Source organism: Rattus norvegicus, chromosome 3 (assembly GCF_021556685.1).
Source record: "Rattus norvegicus strain SHRSP/BbbUtx chromosome 3, alternate assembly SHRSP_T2T, whole genome shotgun sequence".
Taxonomy (NCBI): Eukaryota; Metazoa; Chordata; class Mammalia; order Rodentia; family Muridae; genus Rattus; species Rattus norvegicus.
This window is the reverse complement of record NC_141536.1, coordinates 117,279,073-117,305,598: the sequence shown is the minus strand read 5'-3', so window position 1 is coordinate 117,305,598 and position 26,526 is coordinate 117,279,073. Positions and strand designations below refer to the sequence as shown.

The 26,526-nt window shown below is 48.3% G+C and overlaps 1 protein-coding gene across 5 annotated transcripts in view; it reads right to left on the bottom strand.

Moving 5' to 3' along the window:
• Positions 1-4,038: 4,038 nt before the first annotated feature.
• The window catches only part of Ebf4 (EBF transcription factor 4), a 68,100-nt gene continuing 45,612 nt past the window's right edge, over positions 4,039-26,526 (bottom strand). The window contains 11 exon segments of one of the 5 annotated variants that reach the window (NM_001415850.1): positions 4,056-4,792; positions 4,988-5,063; positions 9,027-9,224; positions 12,245-12,430; positions 12,515-12,686; positions 12,782-12,847; positions 12,974-13,062; positions 14,452-14,578; positions 14,673-14,806; positions 14,891-15,008; positions 15,709-15,790. In NM_001415850.1, coding sequence (NP_001402779.1) covers positions 4,993-5,063; positions 9,027-9,224; positions 12,245-12,430; positions 12,515-12,686; positions 12,782-12,847; positions 12,974-13,062; positions 14,452-14,578; positions 14,673-14,806; positions 14,891-15,008; positions 15,709-15,790 — 1,243 coding nt within the window. In that variant the 3' untranslated portion in view covers positions 4,056-4,792; positions 4,988-4,992. 5 annotated transcript variants of the gene reach the window in all.

Genomic DNA, 26,526 nt, shown 5'->3' with positions numbered 1-26,526 from the left:
TTCAAAAGTTATTTATTTATTGAGATTATAATCATATAATTTCCCTCTTCCCTTTCCTCCCTCCACACACTCCCATATAACCTTCCTTTCTCTCTAAATTTATAGCTTCTTTTTCGTTACTTGTTTTTATATACTATATGCTAATGTATATGTATTTCTAAATACATAAATACAACCTTCTCAGTCTGTTTGATGTTACTTGTACGTATGTTTTCCCTAAGTACATTCTAAACACATGTCCTTGCACCCCCTCATCAAGGAAACTTCTCCTTACCAAAGAGACCATCACAGAAAACCACAGCCAATTAAATGCAGAGTTCTGGAGCCCAGTCCTGATGGATAGACACACACAAAAACCAACTTCCATACCTAAGGCTCAGGAGACACTGCAGAGGGAGGGACAGAAAGATCCTGAGAGCCAGAGGGTCATGGAGTTTGCTGTGAGACTGTGTCCCCTGGGAATGTCAGAGGCTCACTGTTAAGTTTTTAAAGACTGAAATCAGTGGAGAGCTACTTAAAGGATGTTTCTAGATCAAAATACTTACGTTGCTGGTTCTGCATCAATTAATTTATAAGTTTAATGCAATCTCAATGAAAATCCAGCAGGCTTTAAAAAATAGTAAGAAACACATTTTAAAATCACCGTGGACCTGGGTATGGCACCACACACCTGTGAGCCTAGAACTTGGGAAACAAGGCAGAAGATTCAGAAGCTAAAGGCCAGTCAGGAAAACCTCTCAGGCAGAAAACTAAGGTGGATGCCTTGCTGTATGTTCTGCCTAGTTTTATGGGAACATAATATAACCTATATTCGCTTGGGAAGAGGGAGCCTCAAGTAGAAAATGGTCCCATTAGACTGGCCTGTGATGACGCCTGTGGTAAAATTTCGTGACTGATGTGAGCAGTGGTCCTGAGTGCCATAAGAAAGCAAGCTGAGGGCTGGAGAGATGGCTCAGTGGTTAAGAGCACTGACTGCTCTTCCAGAGGTCCTGAGTTCAATTCCCAGCAACCACATGGTGGCTCACAACCATCTGTAATGGGATCTGATGCCCTCTTCTGGTGTGTCTGAAGACAGCGACAGTGTACTCACATACATGAAATAAATAAATAAAATTTAAAAAAAAAAAAAAAGAAAGAAAGAAAGAAAGCTGAAACCAGGCAGCAATGGTGCACACTTTTGATCCTGGCACTAGGGAGGCAGAGGCAGGTGGAGCTCTGAGTTTGAAGCCAGCCTGGTCTACAGAGAGTTCCAGGACAGCCATGGCTACACACAGAGAAACCCTGTCTCAAAACAAAACAAACAAAAACCCTAACAACCACCAAGCAATCAACCAACTAAACCAAACCCCCTTCCCTTCTCCCCCTAAAAAGAAACACACAAGAAAGGAAGGAAGGGAGAGAGGAAGGGAGGGAGGGAGGGAGGGAGGGAGGGAGGGAGGGAGGGAGGGAGGGAGGGAGGGAGGGAGAGCAGCAAGCAAGCAGGCTGAGCAAGGAAATGGGCCAGTAAGCAGCACTCCTCCATAGCTTCTGCAGCAGTTCCTGCCTTCAGGTTCCTGCCTTGAGTCCCTACCCTGACTTCCCTGGATGGTGGACAAAAACTATAAGACGAGATAAGCCCTTTCCTCTCCAAGCTGATTTTGGTCATGGTGTTTATCACAGCAACAGAAATCTCAAGATACTGCAGTTACATATTAAAGCCAGCTACCTACCTATCTATCTATCTAAAGTTGTTAGGATGCTATAGTATTGGTATGACAGACAAAAGGACCAATAGATCAGAATAGAGAATACAGAACGGACCGTTGTATGCAGACAACTGATTTATGGTAAATCTCCAGTGCCATGAGATGGGGGAAGACAGCAATAGTGCTAGACAATGCCTATCCATTTGAAAACAAGCACTTTGATCCTCTGGGCACTGTGACACAATGGTCGATTTTAGCTGGGCGTGGTGGTTTAGTCCTTTAATCCCAGTACTCAGGAGACAGAGGCAGGCAGATCTCTGTGAGTTTGAGACCAGCCAGAAGTACATAGTGAGATCCTTAAACAACAACAGCAAATGCACAAACAGAAAAACAAACACAGCTAATAACGCTAGCAAAGAGAAGGTCAACATGGCAGAGTGACAGACACTCTAGGGTCCACTTGTGGTTGGTGCCTCACAACCACCAGGCTTTCAGGCTGATGGGCTTCTTGTGAATATCAGACCTCTAGCTCACTCTGTTCTGTCACTGGTTGTAGTTGCTACCACTGAGGTCATAGCTAAAGGCTATCTTCTGCTTCAAGATCAAAGTGCAAAGGTGTGTGTGCATGGATTGGAGGGAGGTGGCTCCTCCAGGCAAAGGAGTTCAAGGCTTCAGAGAATCTGACTGTAAAATATCTCTTTTCTAAGGGGAGAAAGATGCTGTAGACTGTGACTGCTTCCTCTGTGGAGAAATCATCTCAGAGAGGATAGACCTCAGGGTCTTACAGGACTACCTAGAACAGGTCTAATACTTATGTCTTCACACACACACACACACACACACACACACACACACACACACAATCAATCAATCAATCAATCAATCAATCAACAAATAAATGTATCAAAAGTTAAAATTAAACTGTGTCAAGCTGGTGAGACGGTTCAGTGGGTAAAAGCTCTGGCAATGGAAGCCCAGTGACATGAGTTTGATCCCTGGATTCCACTGTGGAAGGAAACAGACTTGTGTAAGTTAGCTCTGGTCTTCGATCGCCACACTCACCCTGCGACATGTGAGTGCACACACAGTTAGCCAATTTTTTTTTTATTTTAAATTAAGAACATCGGTTGTGTCAGTGAGAATAGACCTTGGAGATCACCTGGCAGAAGGATGCTTATCTTTCTGTAGGAGAATGGGGCTATTGCTTCTGGTTTCTCATTTTGATATATAATCTACCTGGAACTGGGGTGTGTGTGTGTGTGTGTGTGTGTGTGTGTGTGTGTGTGTGTGTGTGTGTAAGAGAGGTCGTGTAAACTCAAGTGGTGCTTAAGTACTAAGGTGGGGCCACTGAGGTCAGTTAGATACCATATCTCATTTTATGTTGATCACGGCACCTGGCCCATTTCAGGGATCAGAGTGTAGCCCCCATCTGGTTATCAGTTGTCTCCAGTACACATTAGTTTGCAGAGGGCTGGCCTCGGAGGGCTCTGCACAGCAAGGAAAGGCTTGTAGTTGAATGGAATGGGCTTGGGCTTCCATCAGGGATGGCAGGGGAGTAGCACTGAGGGTAAGATGACACCAACCATGCATCCCAGGAGAGGAAGCCTAGATCCTGCCCAAGGACACCAGACAAAGAAGTGGAGGCCTCTAAGGACAGGGGCAGCCCACCCACTTTGGCAAGGGTGTTTTCCCAGAAGACTGCAGGGCATGAGTGTTCTCATGAATGGGGGGTTGATAAACACAGGGTTTCCAAATGCCCAAGGTCCAGATTGGGTATTGGACTCACTGGGTGATGGACTCTTTAAAAAATTGCTTTCAGAAAGAGAAAACTGGACTTTACCCAAGGGTCTGGGAGTCTTCTGGGGGCTCTGGATGGGTGAATAGGCTAAGGAAATTTTTTTTACTATGCTCCTTTTAAACAGGTAAAGCCAAAAGGGAGCTGGGTCTTGGGAGGAAGCAAGAGGGGGTGGAAGTGTGATTCAAAGGAGCATCCTGGGACCCATAAACTGCCAAGGAGCCCAGGTAGGTCCTCTAGTCTCTGAAACTGGGTTTCACTTCTGGACCCCTCCACACCTAAGTTAGATTTAATATGTTCTGCCTGAGTTCCCACAAATGTCTGACAACCCTCATCTTGGCCATGGCCAGATGATCAGGACACCAACTTTTGAGTTCCTGATCATGCCTCAGCCAACACTGTTGGGAATGAATCCATCCAGAAGGTACAAAGCAGAGGCTAATTCTTAAGCTGATCACTGGAAATGATTTAAAAGCCTGAAACACAAAGTTGCCCAGGGCATGGATCAAAGTGGCCCTTAGAGGTCTATAGGGCCACTAAGAAAAGCAGACCAAGGAAGCAGGCACAAGAGGCCCCGTGGCCACCTGCATCTGTTTTTATTGTTCCATTTTGTCCAAACTCTGATGAATGTGAGGCCACCAAGGTGCAGCCAGGCTGTTCTTTGGGGCCAGCTAGAGCTGGGTGTGTGGTGGTAGGGGGACAAATTTCATGAAACATCCATTGGGGTCAGAGTCAAAATCCAGGAGGCCCTTCTATGCAGCTTCCATGCCTAAAGCCCCCACAGGGATGTGGGGTATGATCAGCATGAATGTGCTACTCTCAGAGGATGTGAAGGCAGCCATTGGGGTCCAGGGACTTGTGGGCAGCTCCATAGGAGCCTGAATGGGCCTCCTGAGACTGCTAGACACCTTGCTCACAAGAGAGAAGGTGGCTACTAGGTCAGGTGTGATTGGTCAGATGCAAACAGGGCCTCTCCTGATGACCTCTCCCTGAGCTGTCCTCTTTCTCACCATTCCCGATTCTTGCTCATCTTACCAATAGTAAGGCCCGACATCCCAACACCTCCCTATGATGCCCTTCTGCCAAGAGCGTCCTCACAGTGCTGGGCTTCTTATGTGCCCCAAGAAAGAGAGGTAAACATGAAGGTCTTTAGGTATGAGGGGGCCTCCAGCACAGAGGTGAAGGCCTCTCCCTGTGCATCCCAGGGATTGAGGCCCACTCAAAGTCCTGACCCTATATCTCTTTGTGCTGCCATCCAGCCATGAACGTGAAACCAGAAAGACCTCCAGTCCAGACTCACTGGGGACAGCACCTGCAGACGTGGAAAGAGGAGAGAAGAAAGTCTTGCAGAGAGGCTGTCTGCAAGAAAGGGAAGTCCTTTCTCTGAGCGTGTTCTGAGGTCAGTTATCTAGACAGGCACAAGAAAGGAAGACTTGGACCCCAACTACCCACCCTGATAAACCCATGTCAGGGCCAGATGAAAGGGAGAGACCCAGTGGACACCTACCATGATTAGGAGTATGCCAGGCCCTGGAGTCCCCGAGCTGCAGAGTGGAACTTGTCAGTATCTTCAAAAGGCTGGTCTGTGGTCACGAAGGAGAGAGGGAAATAAGCCTTCTGTGGCCTGGAGATTTTACCTGCCTGTTCTCTGGGCTGAAGATAGAAGGCAGGATATATAATTTTTTCTACAAGTTGTCAATCTCTCTGGCACTTGTTTGAGGCCATCATTATGGATGGAAAAGTGAGGGGGACCCCTCAGGTCTCTCAGGATGAGAGGCAGCCCTCACTCTTGATGTCTTTTCCCTGACTTCTTGGCTTCTCCTCTAGGCTGCCCTCTTCCTTCTCCCCTCCCTGTGGCTCTGTGTGTCTATTGTGTATGCATGTGTGTGCAAGTGGGCTCACCAGTGCGTGTGTGTGTGTGTGTGTGTGTGTGTGTGTGTGTGTGTGTGTGTGTGTGTTGGAGGGAAGAGGCTGGCTCTGGGTGTCTTCCTCCACTTTATTTTAGAGACAGGCTCACTCACTGAAACTGGAACTTGCCTTTATTTCCCAGCATGGCTTGCTGGCCTGTGAGCCTTAGGTATCTGCCTGTCTCCCCAGGGTTGAGAGTTACGGGTGTGTTCAGTATGCTCAGCCTTTATATGGAAGTTAGGTGTCTGAACTCAGGAGTTCATGCTTCTACAGCAAATACTTTGCTCACCAACCCCTCTCCTGAGCTCAGACACACTTTCTTCAGGTCCTGTGCCAAGGTGAGGAAGCAGATGGGTGAGGACCAGGGCAGTAAGGAAGAGGCAACTTCCAGGAGCACCTGTGCAGCATCCTGTCTGCCACCCACAGGTGGGAAATACATCATGTCACTAGCTCCCACCCTGCTGATCCCCTTCTGTGTGCTGGCAGGTCGAGGGTCCTCTCTCTTCCCTATCTCTGACATTTTAAACTGCATGTACATCTTAAGACAAATTACCTAAGAGTTGGAAATAAGACCAAGAAAGGAGGGGCTGTATCTTTTAGGGGGTTGTGGAAGTTGAGAACAAGATCCTGCTATGTAACCCAGGCTGGTTTTGAACTGAAGACCTTCCTGATCTGAGACTTACCATCAAGTACCACTACGCCCAGCTAGGACTATCCACATCTTCTTTTGTGTCACCTTGGAGCAGTATCCAACAAACTGGCCATAAAGATCACCTCACTCTGTGTTGAACTGACTTAGCTTGGTTGGATGAGACTCTCCCGTTTGTTTGAAACAGAATCTCACTGTGCAGCCATGGCTACTCTGGAATTTGCTATCTCTGTAGACCAGGCTGGCCTCAGATATACAAAGACCTCGATTGCCTCCAGAGTGCTGAGTTTAAAAGTGTGAGTCCCCATGCCTAGCTTGGAGGAGACTTCTGACTAATAAAAAAGATAATTTTGGGAGTTAATGGAGCACCAATTAGTGAGTTTGAGGCTGCCTTGGGCTACAAGGATGCCTTGTCTGAAAAGTTAACAAAGGAAGGAAGGAAGGAAGGAAGGAAGGAAGGAAGGAAAGAAGGAAGGAAGGAGGGAGGGAGGGAAGGAAGGAAGGAAAATCCCTCCCTATATAGACAAGTTTGCTACCGCCTTAGACAGCCAGTCTACACTGGGTGACTTTATTGGCGTTTCTTACTTCACTGACTTTCTTACTTCTCATGCATTCTCTTGTGTGTGTGTGTGTGTGTGTGTGTGTGTGTGTGTGTGTGTGTGTGACATGCATGTCAGCACATGAATGTGTAATTGCACATGTGTGCATCCATCCTCAAACATGTGTGCATTACACGCCACGCACACACGCACACATGCACACACGCACACATGCACACACGCACACATGCACACACACTGGGGTTGGGAACCATCCTCAATTGTTCCTCCATCTTACTCACGGAGGCTGAGGCGGACCTTTTTATAATGACACCCAGATCCCACTGATCCAGTACAGCTACTCTCACTAGCCAGCTTGCTTTCGGGAGTCCCCAACTTCACTGTCCTATTACAGGCAGGCTCCCAGGCCTACCCGGCATCTGTGTGTGTGTCTGGGGATCAAAACTCTGGTCCTCATGCTTAAGAGTTTTAAGCTCTGAACCGACCCCCCAAGTCCTCCTGTACTCTAAGTCACTTTGTCACCTTGTTGGTGAGTTCATCAGTCAGGTTTTGATATATATATCTGTATGACTTATCTTCTAATACTCTGCATTTGGGTTTCTACACCCCTAGCTTCTCTCTTCACAGACCTTCCTGAAGCCTTCTGCCCTAGAAAAGGAATTATCCTTTCACATCCTGCTTGGGCAAGGCCTTCTTTGACAACGGTTCGTCCTGTAGATGGCTTACCAACTAGTCTCCTTGCCCTCTTACCCAGTATAAAAGTTTGAAATTTAAGATAGTTAAATAACCATCTCAGATCTTCCTTAATCGCCCAGAGTGGCGGGCTATGGAGAGAAAGATCTCATTCAATCTACAGAGTAAAACAGAGCGCAGCAAAACTTTTCCAGACCACAGTGGGTTGCTGGACCACCCTGCATTACAGCCATTTTTCCCAGGGGTCAGGTGGATCTTCTGGATGCTGTGTCTATCATTTTTAATTGTCTCCCCAGACCCCAAGGAGTCCTTCACACTCCTCTCTCATAAAGAGACCCTTAGCCCATAAATATCACAGTATACCCAGAGGCCTTTCAGGGTACTGTTTACAATTCTTCCCACTGTCACTGCACTGGGCTGAAGGGTGACCACGGGTCTCATACAGCAGCCTTGCCTCCCTGACTTTACCTTGGCCTCAGCAAACTACATCAGCTTTAGGAGACCACATGGGTGTCTCTTCCTGAACTTCAAAGACTCCCCCAGGAACTAATGTCTAGATGCTCTTTTTTAACATAAATTTTGTGCCAGGCATGGTGCTGTACGCTTTGAATCCCAGAACTTTGGAGGCAGAGGCCGGTGGATCTCTGTGAGTTCCAGAACAGCCAGGGTTATGTAGAGAAACTTTGCTCAAACAAAACAAAACAAAACAAAACAAAACAAAACAAAACAAAAATAAATAAATTTTGTGCGCTCATAGATTTGTTTCCTAGAAGACTCACAGTATATCCTGGTTTATTGAAAACTGAATAAATATCACAGTATGCCTGATTAAGAATGATTTTTCCCTAAGGAATGCCCACTATCTGGGAGACTATCCTGTAGGGTATGTTCTAACCCCAGCCTCTGCCAGCTCAGCTGTCCACCAAACTGCAGTGAACCTTTTTAGAGTTTTCTCTATTCAAAAGGGGTCTTCTGACCCAATGTTCACCTAAAAATTTAACCTCTAGTTGTTCAGCACCAGCTGTGGGGTGAATGCCACGCCAGGTGCTGGGCTAAGTGCTAAGTTCTGGTCTGGGTCCTGAGAGATCCTTCCAGACATCCTCTAGCTTCATAATGGCAAGTCTTCTGAAAATGACCTCATCCGGCCCTGCTCCCAGCTATACCTCCTGACTGGGACTTGCTCTACCCACACCCTGTTACTCCTAACTCCTCCCCCATCCACCGAGGTTCTGGGACTATTTGGGTGGGAAGAGTTCCTGCTGCCTGGGTATGAAGTGAGAGAGCAACCTTCTCACCAACCAGGCACGGGTACTTGTGCTTAATTCCTGTACACCGGAAAAGGAGAAGCTAGGCTAAACCTCAGCTAAGGTCAGTGTCCTCATGCTCATTAGATGACCCAGTCTCAACGCGGAGACTCGCATGCAATCCACAGGGGTTCTTTCAGCACTTGGGGTTGGGTCTTTGCTCTGGGCTCGATTGAACAGGCCTGGACTACTGGGCCCTTTTCCAAGTGGGATTTCTACCCTCCTAGCCAAGTGGTCAATTGAGCGGGTCTAGACAGAGGCCAGGATACTTCAAGCTTTAAGGTTTGAGGAAGTGGGGTCCAGCTGGGCCTTCCTGGACCCCCACAGAGCCTACTGCTGGGCACCCTCCAAAAGTAACCGCTGAACAGCATGGGGCTTTGGTGGTGTCTAGAAGATCCCTTAGGTCACTGTGAGGCAGCCTTGATTGCTCACCTGGAAGCCCCTCTCTGTGGGCTCTGGGGCAGGCCTGCGATGGGGAGCTGGGTGGGCGCAGCACAGGGGCGAAGGCGCTTCTCTGCTTGACAGCGCAGATCATGTTGACAGGCGAGAAGGAGAAGACGCTGGTGGTGGGGGCAGCGGCCGGAAGGGACATGGAGGAGGCAGCCGCCAGCGGGGGGCTAGAGGGCATGACTCCGGGGCGGGGCGAGGAAGGGGCGGGTGCAGCAGGGAAGGCAGTGGGAGACACAACAGGAGACAGCACCAGAGTGAGCAGCAGGGTTGGGGTGTCACGTGGGCAGTGAGTCCCTGTTGACCAGGCTGCAGGCTCAGGCCTCCCTGGGATGTGAGGGCCTACGAAGATCACTACAAGGTAATGTCTAGAGGTAAACTGGGAGCCTCTGGGCCCTGTACCAGTGCTTGCCTTTTTTTTTTTTTTTCCGGAGTTTTGGACATCACGTTCAGGGATGGAACTGACAGGATCAGTCCCAGTGAAAACAAACAGTGAGGAGTGCTCCCAGCAACGGGAGATAAGAAGAGAGGGAAAGATCGGAATTCCTGTCGAAACCACTGGAATTCTTAAATGCTTTTGAGTGTGCATTGCCAAGGTTAGCATCAAAGTTCGAGGGTCATAACAAAGTTGCAGTAAGTAGAGCGGAATGAAGTGTTGGTGTATATGCAGCCTCTGATGTAATGACCCACACACAGCACCCAAACTTCCTCTCCAGATGAGCATTCCTACCCAGCATATTCTACACTTTGTTCTACTCCCCACCCTGGACACTGTTTCTTTCCACTTTAATTCAAGGCCCTGTCATCTCCTCTTGGACCTTGGAAGCCTCCTGCATCTGCTGGGGCTCCTGTCTAGGGTCTCTCAGTTCCACCTCTTTACAACCTCAGCCAGCAGGCAGTGGACAGCAGGTACAGACTTTCTGGAAGAAATCTGTGGCCTGAGAAGGCTTTTGACATCAGAGCCAACCATTCTGTGACTTTTGATACAAAAATGACTGCAATCGCTACCCTATTCTAAATGTCCTTAGCCCATGGACACCATCTCCTTGAAGAAAATGCTCAGTGCTAGCATTTTCCTGAACATTTCCCATACATCCCTGGACATAATGCTTTACACCGATGAGCACACACGCGTACACACACACACACACACACACACACACACACACACACACACACACACACCATCTCTCAAGGCCTAGAAAGCAAATAGCCACATTTTACAGAGTTATGGAATTCTAGACTTGCTAATAACTAAAACTAAAGAGTGAGAAGAGACATAGACAGCCCCCGCACAATTGGCTAGGACAACTCTGATGACATTTTAGGAACACCTTGGCAAACTCAATGAGAATGACACACTGCTAAGGTGTCACAAAGCACCCTACACTTGGGGGATGGATGTGGGCCTGGGTAAGAGTATTCGAGAAGCGAACAGGCCTGGGTAGAGTCCAGAATGTCCCTGCTGGTGGTGAAGCAGCCGTGAGTGCCTCTGGAAGTTCTGGTCTTGTTGAATGGGGTGGCCCAGGATAGACTGTACACTGGAGCAGCTGTCACTGCTGCCCAGTGCTGGTGTCCCTTGGGAAGGATGAGCCATTCGACACAAGGAAAACCCAGAGAAAGGCTGTGAGGTTGACTGTCTCAGAACTGAAGCGATGTGGGGCAGATCCTGAGCTAAGTGTCAGGAGGGACACAAGAAGGCCCGTGTGGACTATGGCTTGAAGGGACCTTGGGTTTTACAAGTCAAGGTCAAAGTAAGTGCCAGCCAGTAAGAACAGCACCCTTGGGGTTGGGGATTTAGCTCAGTGGTAGAGTGCTTGCCTAGCAAGCGCAAGGCCCTGGGTTCGGTCCCCAGCTCTGAAAAAAAAAAAAAAAAAGAACAGCACCCTTGTAAAGAAAATCAGGCAGGGGACTACTCAAGTTACGTCAGGTAATGAAAAACGGGGTGGGGGGGAATGGGGAGGCAGAAGAAAGGACCTGCAGGTAAAGTCACAAGCTCCTCCATGGGCAGATGTCACTATTTCTTGGATTCAGTAGGGCCCCAGGCCTTGAGGGACAACCTCTTTTGTGACTGTAGAGAGGTCTTTTGATGGTGAGAAGGGCTGAACAGGGTCTGCCAAGCCTAGTGCTTTGTCACCTTATGTGTATGTAAGTATCTGCTGAGTAACCATTGGTATTGCAAGGGGCTGAGAGGCAGTGCAAAACAATAAAGCATAAAAATCCACTGTCCATCCATCTGTCTGTCCATCCATCCATTCATCCATCCATCCATCCATCCATCCATCCATCCATCCATCCATCCAAGGGAACTGCCTTAACCCAAGATGACAGAGGGAAGTCGGTTAGCACCTACAGTTTGGGTTCTGCCTGGGAAATCATACATTCTTTTTCCATTGTGTCTGGCTTTCTATGCACAGTGGCATATTCAGGTAAGACAGCCACCTGAGGCAGGGGGTGCTGGTCCTGATTTACTGAGAGGAACGCAAGTAACTTGTTGAATGCCTGAAAGCTCCTGGCTAAGACACCCAATTCTGAACCCTGCTCTGATCACAGGGAATTCTCTTGTTTTGCCTGAACCAGCTGGAGAACTAGAGAGGCTGCTCACGGTACTCAGAAAGAATGAGACAGGAATAAGAGTGTCCTGTAGGTGAGGAAGCTCCTCCAGCCCCCGCCTTCCGCCGCACCCCTTGGGTCCCCTGTGTTTCTCTGCCCCAGGAAATGCTTCTGAAACCCAGAGCCACACATCCCTGTGGACTGCCAGGCGCTGGAAGCCCAAGTCTCTAGAGGTTCCTTAGGCTTCCAGCAGGGGCCGCCAGCCTCCTCCCGAAGTCCTGGTGAAGGCCCAAAAGGTTGCTGTCCACCAGGTTTCAGCACAAGTACTCCTAATTAAGGGTGACTTCACCATCAGGGAAGGGCTAGAAGCGATGTGTACAACTGGGGTCAGCAAATAGGGTTTAAGGTGCAAGAAGTTTGGCCCCAGGATCCCGGGGCTCCCCGTGATGCTGAGGACCAAAACCAGGGAGTGGTCATATGAAAGGAGGACTAAAGGCTCTCCATGGCTAGGCCAGGTCCAACCAACATAAGGCAGGAACTGGAAGTCCACACCCCAGGATGGGCTGAAGGCAGGGCTGAGTCCATTCTGCATTCCCCGGGCTGACCCCCTCCCGCCGCGCGCGCGCTTCCTGTAGGCTGGGGACACTCACTGGCGAAAGGTGAGGTTGCAGTGGAGCCATTGAGGAAGCTAGGGGACCCGGGCACGCCAAGGCCAGTCACACCGGGCGCTCCATAGCTACCGAGGCCGGCTCCAAGACCACTGCCATAGCTGCTTTGTTGAGAGCCAGGGCTGGGCGCGAACCGGGGAGACGCGCTGCCGCAGCTACGGGCATAGCCTGCGGGGGAGTGGCTGTTAATCAATCTGGCAGCGCAAGGCTCTTCTGTTGCACCACTATTGAGGGCAGGGCTGCAACACGCACCCGGCTCCGGTGTGGCATCCCCGACGGCGATAGCCAGAGGGCTGCTGAAAGCGTTGATGCCCACGACAGCGGGGTGCGGGTGGCTGGGGGCCAGGGGTCCGAGTGGTGCAGGCGCGCGCGGGGCGCTGTACAGAGCCTCGGCTACATCCGCCGCCCGTTTCAGGAGGAGCTCCTGCGAAGACAAGAACGGGGCACGGCCGGGGCAGCGGCAGGCGCGGGATCAAAGCCCCAGCCCCTCGCGCTGGGAGGCGGGCAGAGGCGCCATACCTGGTTACTGTTGGGCACTCCATACAGAGCCTCCGCCAAATCAGCCGCCCTTTTCAACAGCACTTCCTAGGGCAGGAGAGGAGACAGAACCAAGGGGCAGGCAGCCCTTAGGGTTGCACAGGGGCCCCAAAGGAGTTTCCTCACCTTCTTGCCCACAGGACATCCTTATTCTCGGCCCATCCCTCTGAATACCTTGGGTAGCCTCTCAGGGTCTCCTGGGTGTCTGGGAATGACTTTCTGTAGCCTCTGGAATCCGTAGTCAATGGTGGGTTCATTCAGGGCTGGGGAGAACGGCAATATTTGGAGCACACTCCTCCCAAAGCAGAGCTTAGCTCCACCAAACACAGGATGTGTTGCCCAGAAAAACCTGCTCCGGTGTATCAGCGAGTGTCAGGGGAATCTTCTCAGTTCCTTCATGTATTTGGTTAGAATTAATTCGACAAATATTTACTGGGCCAGGCTCTGTGCCAAGCTTGACATCAACACACACACACACACACACACACACACACACACACACACACACACGCACACGCACACACACACACATACACATGCTACACACGCGCGCGCACACACACACACACACATCTATATTCCTAGGGGTAGGAGACTCGGGATTGTTTTGTATTGGGTCATATCCATTTGTCATGAAAAAAACAAAAACAAAAACAAAAAACAAACCTTAATAATCTTTATTTATCATGGATCAGGGAGCTTCTCAGCGACATGTAACTATTAAGTTTTGCATGCACCTCAGGAAAGGGACCCACCAAAATTTTGGGCTGGGGAGGATGAGGTCTCCATCCAGTCTCTGGCTCTCCTCCCTCCTCTCCCCCTGAAGCTCCTTACTCCACTCTGCTTTCGAAACTCTAGTTACACCTCAGCCTAGTTCAGCACATACTCCAAGATGGGGGGTTTCCTCTGTCAAGTCCTCCACCTACCCACCCATTCTGTGTTTGCAGCTCAGCCTGTCCAAGTTATGAAGGAGCCACCTGAGGGTACCCCATGTCCCCACACCTCTGTGAATACAGGAAGAAGCCAGTGGCTCGGGCTGGAGGAAGAATCAAAGATGGCAGTGACTGGAGATTCCCACCAGTGGTCAGACTGAACCCAGTTTTCATTGCATCCCCTTAAGCCTTATGCTAAATGTTCACCAAGGCATTATACAAGGGTGTGTGTGTGTGTGTGTGTGTGTGTGTGTGTGTGTGTGTTCACACACACCAGTAAGTGAATGTAGAGTGCATCTTGGATGACCCAAGACACCCTCAAGTAGTGAGCCCATTTAGAAGCATCTTTGAGATGAAAGGTCAAAAAGAAAAAAAAAAAAAAAAAAAGGAAAACCCTCCAGGAGGTCCTGAACAAGGCCAGGACAAGGTCCTGAACAAGGTCCAGAGTACAAGGCCAGAAGGGGAAGATATCCCCTGGTGAGAAGACTTGAAGCAGAAGTTGCTTCCAAGGGGCCAGAAACTCAGGGAGAGACACACAAGTCAAGAGGGAAAGCACTTTGAATGATCATTTAGTAGTTATAAGGCTGAGGGTATGTAGAGGCTGGGGACTCTGGCTACCTGTAGACTTTTGTTAACCCCTGCAACTGTGTCTGAGCTCCCCGAGCTCACAGCGCTATCTCTGTGGCCTTTCGTCCTTGCTTCAGTTGCCTGTTTCCTTACCTGTGTAGACAAAGCGGCCAGGGGCTCCTTTACAAAACTGCTTGGACTTGTAGGAGAGGGTCACTTCTACTACCCCGGGTATGTGTCGTGGTGGCGTCTGCACCCGGAGAGCATGGGGAGTGATGAGCTGTGAGAGAAGAGGGGAGGCCTGCAGGTCTAGTCCTGTGGGAAGGGCCTAGCCCTGAGGCTCAGAGGGAGACGACTGGCAGGGGTTGGCCCACCTCGCTCCACAGGAGCACGTTGCCAAACACGACCTGCAACCCGTCGAAGAAGTTGTCTCCGATGATAATGACGGTGGCGCCTCCCGTGGTCCAGCCCTCCCCGGGGCTGATGGCCTTGATGCATGGGGTGGCAGCTGGGAGGTAGGAGAGGACCCAGGTCAAGGGACTGCACCAAGGCAGAGACTGAGGCTGGCCAGGGCTGGGCTGGGAGTCCTGACCTTCAGAAGGGTCCAGGCGTCGGGCTCTGCGTCCATGCTTGGAGTTGTTGTGCACAAACATGTTGTCTGACACAGCCAGCACGTGTCCGTCCACACTCACTGTCGTGGACACCACCACCTGTGTGCACAGGTAAGACCAGTCTGGCTGGGACCCTTAGAACCCCTTGGCCACTGTTAGGGAGAACTAGCACCTTGAGCTGGAATTCAGAGTCCCCTTAGGGGAGGGGAGGTTCAGACGGGTGGGGGCTGTGCTGGTAAAGTTGAGGCCAGCTGGACCGGTTGACACCCTCGGATGAACGAACTTCGAGGGAGCTACAAAAATCAAAAGCTCTGAGAAAAGCCATAGCTCTCAGACAAAGAGTGCCCTCTGTCTTGGCACACACAGAAACACGATACGGTATCAATCAGGTCTGGGGATAGCAATGCCTTCCTAAAGTTGGAGCGCAGAACCCATCAACAGGAGCCCCCACTTTCTCCTGGGCAGGAAATCGGTGCTGCCTTCTCCCTGCCCCCTGCCTTAGGAGGGGTGTGCAGGTTGGGGATGTGCTAAGGGCAGCTGTTCTCAGCTTCACACTATGCAAATTACCTGGGTCGTTAATCATGTAAAAATGTCACAATTAGCATCTTCTTAAGTGGGATCTAATGAAGCCTCCCTTGGCAGTCAGCAGAAGTTGAGATGGGGCTGCCCCGCCCCCAGCAGGCGACAGGCCTGGGGCCCAGGGCTCTGCAAGACCCACTCCAGGCTGGGTCACAGCTTCCCTTTCACCTACTGGGAAAGGGCGGATTTGCATGGGGTGAGAGGGCTCCCCCAAGCCTACCTGGAAGCGGCGCATGTCTCGGGGATTCCCGGCATTCTTCAAACAGTTCTGGTTGCATTTGAGAAAGAATTTGAGGAAGAACCTGAAACAGTGAGATTGGGAGGCTCCAGGGTCTGCGGCTTCTGTAAATAGGTGAAGTCATGACTCTCGGCCGTGCCCCCTCCCAGCACAGTGACACCCTTGGTTGCCTCCACACAGGTGCAACCCCACATTCCTATCTCAAGCTGTGTACACACAGAATGCCTGAGATAGACCAAAAGATCCATCACCAGGACTACCTTAGCACACAGGTGCACGCGGTGGGTTTTTATCTATAAAATGTATGTTTCTCCACCATCCCAGAGTACACCACAGTATGTGCCGATCATAAACCTACAGTATATGTGTGTGTACCTATGACTCACGAGCTATACTCATCATAACGTGTACTGCCACACACACACCGTATATTCCACATGGAGCAGATGCCACATATGCCCAATACTGAATACAAAGTCAGTGTAAAGGCCATGCAAATCTGTCATAGTCTGACATCACAAATGACACATCGGTCATGCTGCACATCTCCCCTCACATAATAGCCATCACCTATTCGACATGTGCTCAGCATAAACAGTGTGACGGTTATCGACGCATATGCTTTATTGATCATTACTCAAAGATGCAGCCATCGCACATCACATGCACTTCACATATGACCTGTACTCATGAGGCAGAGGCAGGCAGAGCTCTGTGAGTGTGAGGCCAGCCTGATCTACACAGTAAGTTCCAGGGCAATCAAGACTACAAAGGCAGACCCTGTTTCAAAACAATCAAGTAGTCAAAATCACAGATTACAAACAGTACAAGCACAGGAATGCTATGTGTCCATCCTACAGGGTGTGCATAGCAAGAATACAGGAAACAATCTACCTGCACACATATACCAAACAGGTAAGCAGGGACCCGCTTCTTCTTTTACATAGAATAATTGGTTAAAAAGAAAAGAAAGCACAGCCCATGCTGTGAAGTGGTCACTTTATGTACAAACACATGGGCACTTGAACCTCCAGTCTTCTAGATGCTCGGTGAGAAGCCTGGACACCATCAGCAAGGTAACCATAGATACCCTAGCCATTGTAAAGGCAAATACTCGAATGTGTGCCTTAGCCCCTGGGAGGCTCTGGGAGCATCACTGGACTTGTCTTACAATTGTAGAGGGCAGGGCTCAGTCCATGGAGGGTCTTAGCCGGTGGCATAGCTTCCTGGGCATCTGGTTAGTGTTCCCAATTTACTTCCACTAGTTTGGGAAGCATGTTTACCATGCTGCTGCTTGTTTTAATAAGGAGCAGTTAAGGGTCTAAAATTGGGATGGTACCCGAAAAGCACATACTGTAGCTCTCTCTATACTGTCTATATATGTTTCTCATGGTATAGATGCCCTAGAGCCTCACAGTCCTCGAATTTGTCCCACACTCACACGTAGCACATCTTCACACTGAGAGTATAGGCTAGTCTATTAATTTTCAGTACCCAGCATGCTTATCAGGGGCAAGGAGGAGGAAGACATCTCAGCCCCTGAGCTGAGGGATCGATGCTAACTCTTAGATCGCATGGGCGATATGACTAGCAATGCATGTGGTGCGGGTGGACACAAAAGGTGCTTCCCTAGTATCCACACTTGCCCACTGTACACAGCTCCCAACCCTGTAGAGCCACGAGGAAGGGTTTCTGGGATGGGGATGAGATGTGGGTACTGAGAACAGGTACTGATCTGCACACTTGGTCAGCTAAAAGGTGCCACAGCAACAGTGGTTTCAGAAAACAGCTAGACCGGCCGTGCTGCATGGAAACCTGGCAGGAATGCAGAGGCTCAGGTTCTGCCTTAGTCCTGCTGAATCCAGTTTTGATGGGGCCAAACATCTGTGCTCTCTTAAGTCCTCTATGGCACCGAACCTCTTGGAATGTCCTTAGTCTCAATCTGAGATATTTTGCAAGTATGAAATACATATTGGATTTCAAACACTAAGAAAAATGATTATAAAATAATCCATGAGTTAGCTGGGTATGGTGGTGCATAACTAGAATCTCAGCACTCAGTGGGTAGAGGCAGGAAGAGCAGGAGCTCAAGGCTAGTCTCAGCTATACAGTGAGTTTAAGGTTAGCCTGGTCTACATTAATAGCCCTCCAAAACCTAAAACTCAGTAATTTTTGATTTGATCGCACTGGAGGAACAATAATAGTTTAGATACATTGGATTAAAGAAAACACATTATCACAATTAATCTTACCTATCGCTGCTTATTTTTACTGATTTTTTTTCACACAGACACAGGGTTTCTCTGTGTAGCCTTGGCTATTCGGAAACAAGATCAGGATGGTCTTGAACTCACAGAGACCCATCTGCCTCTGCTTCTGCCTCTGCCTCCATCTAGTGCTGGGATTAAAGGTGTATGCCACCCCCAGCTACCCTACTCTTTTCTGTCTTATAAAGAAGTTGTAAGCAGAAAACCTTGCATGTGGCCTGCATTATACTTACATTAGATGACCCAGTGTTTATGTCACTAACAATGCCCAAGAGTATCTGATCCTCAGGGGAAGGGACACCTACTCCTAGTGAACGGGGCATCCATGCTCAAAGATTGAGCTTTGGCATAAGGACTCAAGGCTGGTCAGGAGAAGGAGGGTGGCATGTCTGGAGAGGGCAGACATGGAGACTGAGAGCTGGGGGAGGGCTCAGAAACTTGGTTGGAAGGACATGCACCCAAGTATCTAACACGCCATCAGGGACCTGGGGCAGGTGGGCAGGTATATACATTTTATTGAAGAAAGTACACGTCACCCCTAAAGCTGGGAAGAGTATGGGGTTCCTCTGTGCAGCATTCCTTGCCCCTGGCTCCAAGGGCTGGAAGGGAGCTCAGAGAAATCCTTTACTGTGACTGAGATGACCCACAGGCCAGGGGAAACCAAGCCTAAAGGCCCCGTAGTGTGAGCATGGGACTGTACATGTGCCAATCTCACTGGTGGCAGCAGGCATCTCTGGGGACACAGTTTCTTCTGGATCTCCAAGAGATGCCTGTAAGAGAAAGGCTACATCCCAAAGCTGCCCTTGGAATCACTGGGAGAAAACACTACAAAGGCGAGTATGAGGTGACAGTAAAATGCTTCAAGGAGGGAGCAACCCAAACACATGAAAGCAAACCCAGCCCAGTCAGTTATGGAGCGACCGCCTCCGACCCTGCTCAGGCCATCGCCTGTCACTGTCCTATTTCATCCTCTCAAAATTCTGAGGTGGTATGTGGGTCTGCAATTGTTCCCACTGTGCAAACAAGAATCAAGGCTAAGCAAGAGTGAGTTACACAGTAGAGTAAGTCTAAAACTGGGATGTGAACTTTCGCTGCTCCAGAGTCCCTGGAGGCTGGGATGTGAGAGTCCAGGCAGTGTGGCCGGACTCTGCAATCCTGAGAGGTGTCCTGTGTGGATGTGGGTGTGGGTGTGGGTGTGGGTGATGGGGTGGGGGCAGTAGAACTATTATATGATATTTCCACTTGCCTGTAGTTCGGGGCCTTTGGATGTTGTGACTGTAGCTTTCAAAACTTCTAGATTAAAAACTATTGAACAAGGTGAGCTAAGATTGGTGATTTTTAAGCTCATTGAGGCTCAGTATCTACTCCGCTTTTATGTTCAACACTCTCCATGCTAGAAAAATGTAATTAAGACCTGGCAGTGGAGGCACAAGTCTTTAAGCCCAGCACTCAGGAGGTAGAGGCAGGATCTCTGAGTTTGAGGTCAGCTTGGTCTACAGACCATGTTCCAAGACAGCTGGGGCCACATAGAAAAACCATATCTTGAAAACATATAAACGGGGCTGGAGAGATGGCTCAGTGGTTAAGAGCACTTCCAGAGGTTCTGAGTTCAATTCCCAGCAACCACATGGTGGCTCAAACCATCTGTAATGAGATCTGATGCCCTCTTCTGGTGTGTCTGAAGACAGCTACAGTGTACTTGTATATAATAAACAAATAAACCTTAAAAAAAAAAAAAGAAAAAAGAGAACAAACAGAACCAAGCTGGGACCTCATGCATGCTAGGCACGTATTCTACCACTGAGCTCCAATCCCTTCTCACTCAATTACTCAGGCTGGCCTTGAACTTGAGATTTTCTTGCTTCAGTCTCCTGAGTAGCAGAGATTATAGACCTGTGCTAATAGGTCTAGCTTCTGAGCAATATTTTAAATAACTTACGATACATGGACAAAGTTAGAGAAACTCAAAGAGCACCACACGGTGGTGGGCATGGCAGGACAGTTTGCCAAGTATTCTGTGCAAGAGCAACTTGTTCTGTCTGCCAAGGGTACAAGAGTTCCTACAGCTCACATCTGCTCCTGAGCACTGGTCTTGGTGGACCTCAGAGAGAAGCAGGAGGCAAAGGGAACACAGCTTTTCAGAGTCGTGGCATGATTGGTACACTTGTCCAGCGGTACCCAGGGACAGCTGTAGGTCAGAGCCTGGAACTGGCTTCATTTCATGTGTGATTTAGATACTGTGGCATAGGGAAGTTCTCACCAAATGCCCTACTGACTGTGACAGCTGGAAGAGTCAGTTTGATCCAGACAGAGGCAGACCCTGAAGAGAAGAGGCCAGAGGGAATGAGGAGGTGGCTGAAATAGTTGAGGCTTAGATGTAGGTGGTCCAGGCTCCTTCCTGAACTTGTGCAATAGCAGTCAAGACAGAGTATCTCCAGGGCCATAGCCACCTGACATGCCTGGACCTAGTCTCCCCACCAGGATCCCCAACTAGGATAGAGGTGGCTGCTGTGCAGATGGGCTGGGGGGCTATAAATAGCCAGGGCGCATACATTAGCATGCCAATGCACCCGCACCCCATCCTCTATGCTAATGGCCCACCATGCGCCTGAACACCTTCTGTTCCCCTGCATGCATTTGCATGCACAATTAGCATAATCTTGTATAATTAATGAACAGCGTCAATTTTAGCTCCTAAGTAATTTGATTAACATGTTGATGGGGCACTTACTAGGCTCTCCAAACCTCAGGGATGGGCATGGGGCCTGAGGAGATGGGGAGAGGGGGTGGAGAAACTGCTAAGAGGTCCTCAGCTGTCCATGAAGAGTTATGGAGACCCCACTTTCCCTGGATTGGCCTGAGGGGAGAGGAAGTGGAGAGTCTGGTAATTGAAGGCCTCTGGATTCTTTATGTGGAGTTGGGGACCAGTTGGGGTGGCCAATCTGAGCACTGAACTTGTTTGTGTCCATATGGACACAGGCATATACATACATTTCTTGTATGTCCCTCTAGCTTGGAGAATCTTCTGTGAGCATGAGACAGTAGACACCCTCATGGAGAAAGAGGGTGATCTTATGAGTAGTATGGGGATATGAAAGAGGGAGGATTTAAGGGTGGGAAGCTGAGCTCTTGAAGTACAAGACTTTGGCAACTCCTATTCGTGAGTTAAGTGGAAGGTAGGTAGGGTGGTGCCGGCGAGTCCAGGTAAAGTGCAAAGTGCCAAGTAAGCCAGGGTAAAGGTGGAATTAGGAAGTTGGATGTAGCCCTTGTCTATCTAGAGAAAGACACACTTCCAGCCCCAGGAAAAGAGTCCCGGGCCAGAGCACATGCTGATGGCCACCATTCTTCTGCTCCTCCAAGACCATGGTTAGGGTCGGGAAGTTCTAGCCTGACTTTGAATGTTCTTGCTGCTCAGCCCCAGGTGCCTTTGCTCTCTAAGATGATCCCCAGAGGCTGGCTGGGAGGCAGAAGGTGAGAAGTGATACCGGATACTATGGCGGGCACTGGATTCGTACATCTCACTTAACTCCATGTAGCCTCTCCTTTATGCCACCAATATTCCTCCTCCTCCTCTTCCTCTGTGTGCGCGCGCGCGCGCGCGCGTGTGTGTGTGTGTGTGTGTGTGTGTGTGTGTACATGTATGTGTGTTTATGTAAGTTAATATGTGTGTATGTGTGTTTATGTGTCCATGGGTGCACTGGGTACATGTATGCATGTGGAGACCAGAAGACAACCTCAGGTGTCATCCTTAGGTGCCATCCACCTTGTCTATTGAGACAATTGAGGCAGGGTCTCTTACTAGCCTGAAGCAGAAAAGAAACAAAAGGAGTTAGGCCTGTTAGCCACTAAGCTCCAAGGATCTGCCCATCTTTGCTTCCTCGGGAATAAAGTTAATAAGGATTCTTATATGTGTGGGTCCTGGGGGTTGAATTCAGGACTTTGTGCTTGCAAGGCAAGTACTTTACGGATTGAGCTAGCTCCCCAGCCCTTCTTTCCATTAACATCCCTACCAAGTGAGCAATCGGTCAGCTCTATTTCACAATAATTAGAGACCGAAGCCCCCACTAGAGAGGCTCCAAGTCATATGACCAGACATCCAAGGTAGTTTGGATGCTAACCCTAAATAGCTCTTCCGTGATGGTTTGAATGGGAACGCCCCCACCCCCACCCTGAGGCTTACACATTGGAATGTCTAGTTTATAGCTGCTGGACTATTTAGGAAGGACTAGGTGGTGCGGCTTGTTGGAGATGTGTCACTGGGAGAATGAGGTGTGAGCGCTAAGTCACTGCTCCAGTACTGTAACTTCTGCCTCGAACCCCACCCTGACGGCCACAGACTAACCTTCTGAAATTCTAAGCAAGCACCCAATTAAATCCTTCCTTCCTTTCTTTCTTTCTTTCTTTCTTTCTTTCTTTCTTTCTTTCTTTCTTTCTTTTTTTTTTGGAGACAGGGTTTCTCTGTATACCCTTGGCTGTCCTGGAACTCACTCTGCAGACCAGGCTGGCCTTGGAGCTTCTGCCTCCCAAGTGCTGGGATTAAAGGCGTGTGCCTCCACCACCTTACCTAAATACTTTCTTTTATGAGTGGCTTTTGTAATGGTATCTCTTCGCAGCAATAGAACAGTAGCTAAGACAAGTTCACTTAAAACAAAACTTAACAAGCACAAGGCCCTGGGTTCAGTCCCCAGCTCCGAAAAAAGGAAAAAAGAAAAAGAAAAAAAAAAAACCAAAAAACCAAAACAATATATTCAGGTTGTAGACAGCCAGACCATAGATATCTATCACGGATCTCCAGGCCTCTGGTAATTCCCAAAGGGAGAGTTTCCCCATGTCCTTGATAGAGCAGGGGTCCCTTCCAGACATCTGTCCTTATGACTGACATTTCAGCCTACGTGATCCCCTGGCAGATAGGGAAAACTTCTTTTGTTCTTATCTCCCTCAAAGGCTCTGAACTGTGAAAAGGGTTAGGTGGGGAAAGGAGACTGTGGCCATTCAGGTGATAGGAGGCCAAGCCGTCAAAAGGAAGGGGCAGAATGGGTCAAGGCAGACATCTATGCTTGCACCATGATGTGATTTGGTTGGAAGCTTCTGTGACTTAGCCTGGGACCTGTGTACAAGAAACACTGCATTCACTACTATACCAGGGCTTCCGAAGCCTTTCTCATTGACTCACACTGTTAGGTTGCGCTTGACTTAGGGGTTAGGTTGTAAGTAGACAGGAGCTGACCTCTGCCTGGTGGCTGAGACATGACCTACTGCAACAGTGTCACTATAACAACACTCACCGGCAGCAAGCACAACCACATGACAGAGCTCATGACTAACAGCCAGAACAGAGCTAAGGTCCCAACCGGAAGGAATCTTCTATCTCCAGCCCAAACTCGGGATCATCCTGGCCAATCAGGCAATTATTTAAAGTCTTAGAGCTATGATGTTGATAAAGCATCTGAGTGTGGTTATTTCAATCTGACTTTAGAAGGGTTGGAGAGATGGCTCAGCAGTTAAAAGCATTTCCCTCTTTTGCAGAAGACTCTGGGCTCAGTTTCCAATATCCACACAATGGCTTACAATGACCTATAATTACAATTCAGGAGATCTGATGCCCTCCTCTGGCCTCCATGGACTCCTATATACATGTGATGCATGCATATTCATTCAGGAACACACACATGCACATAAAATAAACTTTAAGAAGTTAGGTCTATCTTAGTTATAACTAAATACAACTAAAGTTAATTGCCCAGTCACAGCAGCCAATTTCTGTTTATGTGTGGTATTGGCTACCACAGTGGATAGTGTAGTCTTAAAATCCTATATTGCTCTGTAAATTTTATCTGTCTGGCTGTCTGTTTAATGTGCATGGGCTAGTTCTACATGTATGTCTGTGTACACTATGTCTATGGAGGCCAGAGGGGTGCATTGGACCCTCTGGAGCTAGAGTTCAGTTATTTGCTGTGGGTGATGGGAATCGAACCTGTGTCCTCTGAAAGAGCAACCCGTTTTCTTAGCCCCTGAGTCATCTCTCCAGTGTCTCTCTATTTCCTATCATTATGTGGTATACACAACTAACTTGTCTTCAAGTTCTCTAATTATTTTTTATTATTATGAACTGTTTAATTATATTTTGTCTTTTCAATGCTCTGTTGGGGCTTCCTGGGAGCATGAATAATTTGTTCAGACCTCTCTCTTTCTTCCAAAAACTTAACCATAGGGCCCAGGATGGAATTAAAGGATCAGAAATTACTGTAATGGGGACTGGCGACATGGGTCAGTTGGTAAAGTTCTTGTGCAAGCGTGAGTACCTGGATTCAATCCCCAGCAACCATGTGTTAAAAAGCAAAGCAAAACCTTGGTCTCAAAATAACAAGGGAGGAACACTTGTTGCTCTTGCAGAAGACCCATTTCCATTCGTAGCACCTTCGTGGTGGCTCACAACCAGCTCTAACTCTAGTCCAGGGACTCTGATCTCTGCAGGCACCAGGTACACATGTGGCACATACGTACGTACATACATACATACATACATACATACATACATACACACATACATACATACATGGGGAAAAGGCATACACAAAGTAAATAAATACATAAAAAATAACAAGGAGGATTGTTGATCCAAAGTTCTCAGTCACTTTTAATACAGACATGTAAAGTTGTATCTTCGGTTAAACACACACACACACACACACACACACACACACACACACACACACACACACACCATTCTCATAGGATGAATGTTGATCCAAAGTTCTCAGTCACTTTTAATATAGACATGTATGTAAAGTTGCATCTTCAGTTAAAGATGCCCACTACAGGGAGAGGACTGAGAACCACAGAATGTTCCCACAAAGCAATAAAAACAAAGGCAAAAATAAGGACGATCGACTTTTTAAAAACAGTGTGTCGATATGTAAGCTGTTGTTTTCCTTGTTTTGAATCAGGGTCTTATGTAGACCAGGCTAACCTTGGAGTTACTATGTGGCCAAGGATGACCTTGAACCCCTGATTCTGCTAAAATTTTAGGTTGAATAACACCATGCACAGCTAACATTTTCACAACTCGTAAAGTTAATAAGTTTTGTAACATTTATTCAAGCAAAGTGTGTGAACTTTGTAAAAACTCGGTGGTGTTTAAATAGTCCTCTTCCCTTCCCCCGCTTACTCGGAAAGCAGAAGCATCACAACTGTGGTAACTGCAGAAGCAGCAGCTGAACAGCAGCCAGCGAGGAGCACGGTGGTAGGAGCCTCTGACAAGCTCTGTTCCCTAGCAGTTGTCACTGTTTGACCAGTCCAGGCCCCTAAAAGCCCTATCTATGGACCTTATTACCCGATTCAAAGTTTGTTCTGTGAGGAAAGCCCCTCACACACACATGACATCTTCATGGTCAGCTGCTGGAGACAGCACTCTCTGGGGAAAGTAAATCTGGCCAAACAGGTTTTAAAGGAAAAGAATTGGGAAGTAAGATTTCTACAAGTGGACGCTAAGAAGTTCCAGCACATTCTGAAAGCCTAAGGAGGCCATGCCTGTCTTGGGGAAGGGCACATGCCCAGGGATGGTGTGGGGTCTACTCTCATCTCTGGCTCTCTGTCCAAGCAAGAGGAAACATTTGAGGCAGAGTTGTTAATTGCCAGAGCAATGACAAGTGTGCTCCGACACACACAGAGCCTGTCAACAAGGAACAGAAAAGCCTTTTGAGTTGATCACTAAGATAGTACCAGAAACTTTGGTAACTGCATGTCATAGAAAACAGAAGCCAGAGAACTGATCCAGAAAAATTAAAACAAAACAAAACAAAACAAAAACCCTACCAAAAAAAAATAGGGAACAGTAACAAGAATAACCATTAGGGGATATGATTGCCAGAGGTTCTATATTATATTACCAAAATGCTTAGTTTTTAACAAAGAATTGTGTTATTTGTAAAATAACAGGAAAGCAAGACGTATATATAAACAAATAAAGCAATCAATATGGCAGTCCCTGAAGAAGCCCATGTTAAAAGGCTACTTTTGATGTTTATAGAACTAAAGGGAAAGTATGTGTAAAGAATTCAAGATGTTTCATTCCAAAAATACATCAATGAAGATAAACAAATGGTTTTTAAAAATGTTAATTGTGGAGTTGAGAAAGAATGACTGAAATGAAAGGAATAGTGTGTGGGGGGGACACTAGCAGTGAATTTGAATGTGGCCAACTGAGACTGTCTGGTTCAGGAGAAGAATGGAGAAAAAGTCAACGCCTATGAGGTTTATGAAGCATCATCAAGCATGTGTAAGAGGTGCAGAGTATTCTCTCTGAAAGGAGGAGAGGGAAAGGATTAGAAAGAATGGTTAACAATGGCCCAAACATCCCAAATCTGACGAAAAACTTTATTGAGCTCATCCAGGAAGCTCAGTGAATCCCACGAAATCCTTAGAGATCCTCAGACGTGTCAGACTTAGACTAATCCAAGGCAGAGGGGAGACAACCTGAGAAACAAGAAGACATGGCTTCCCATGGGCAAAGCTCCTCAGAAATATTAACACC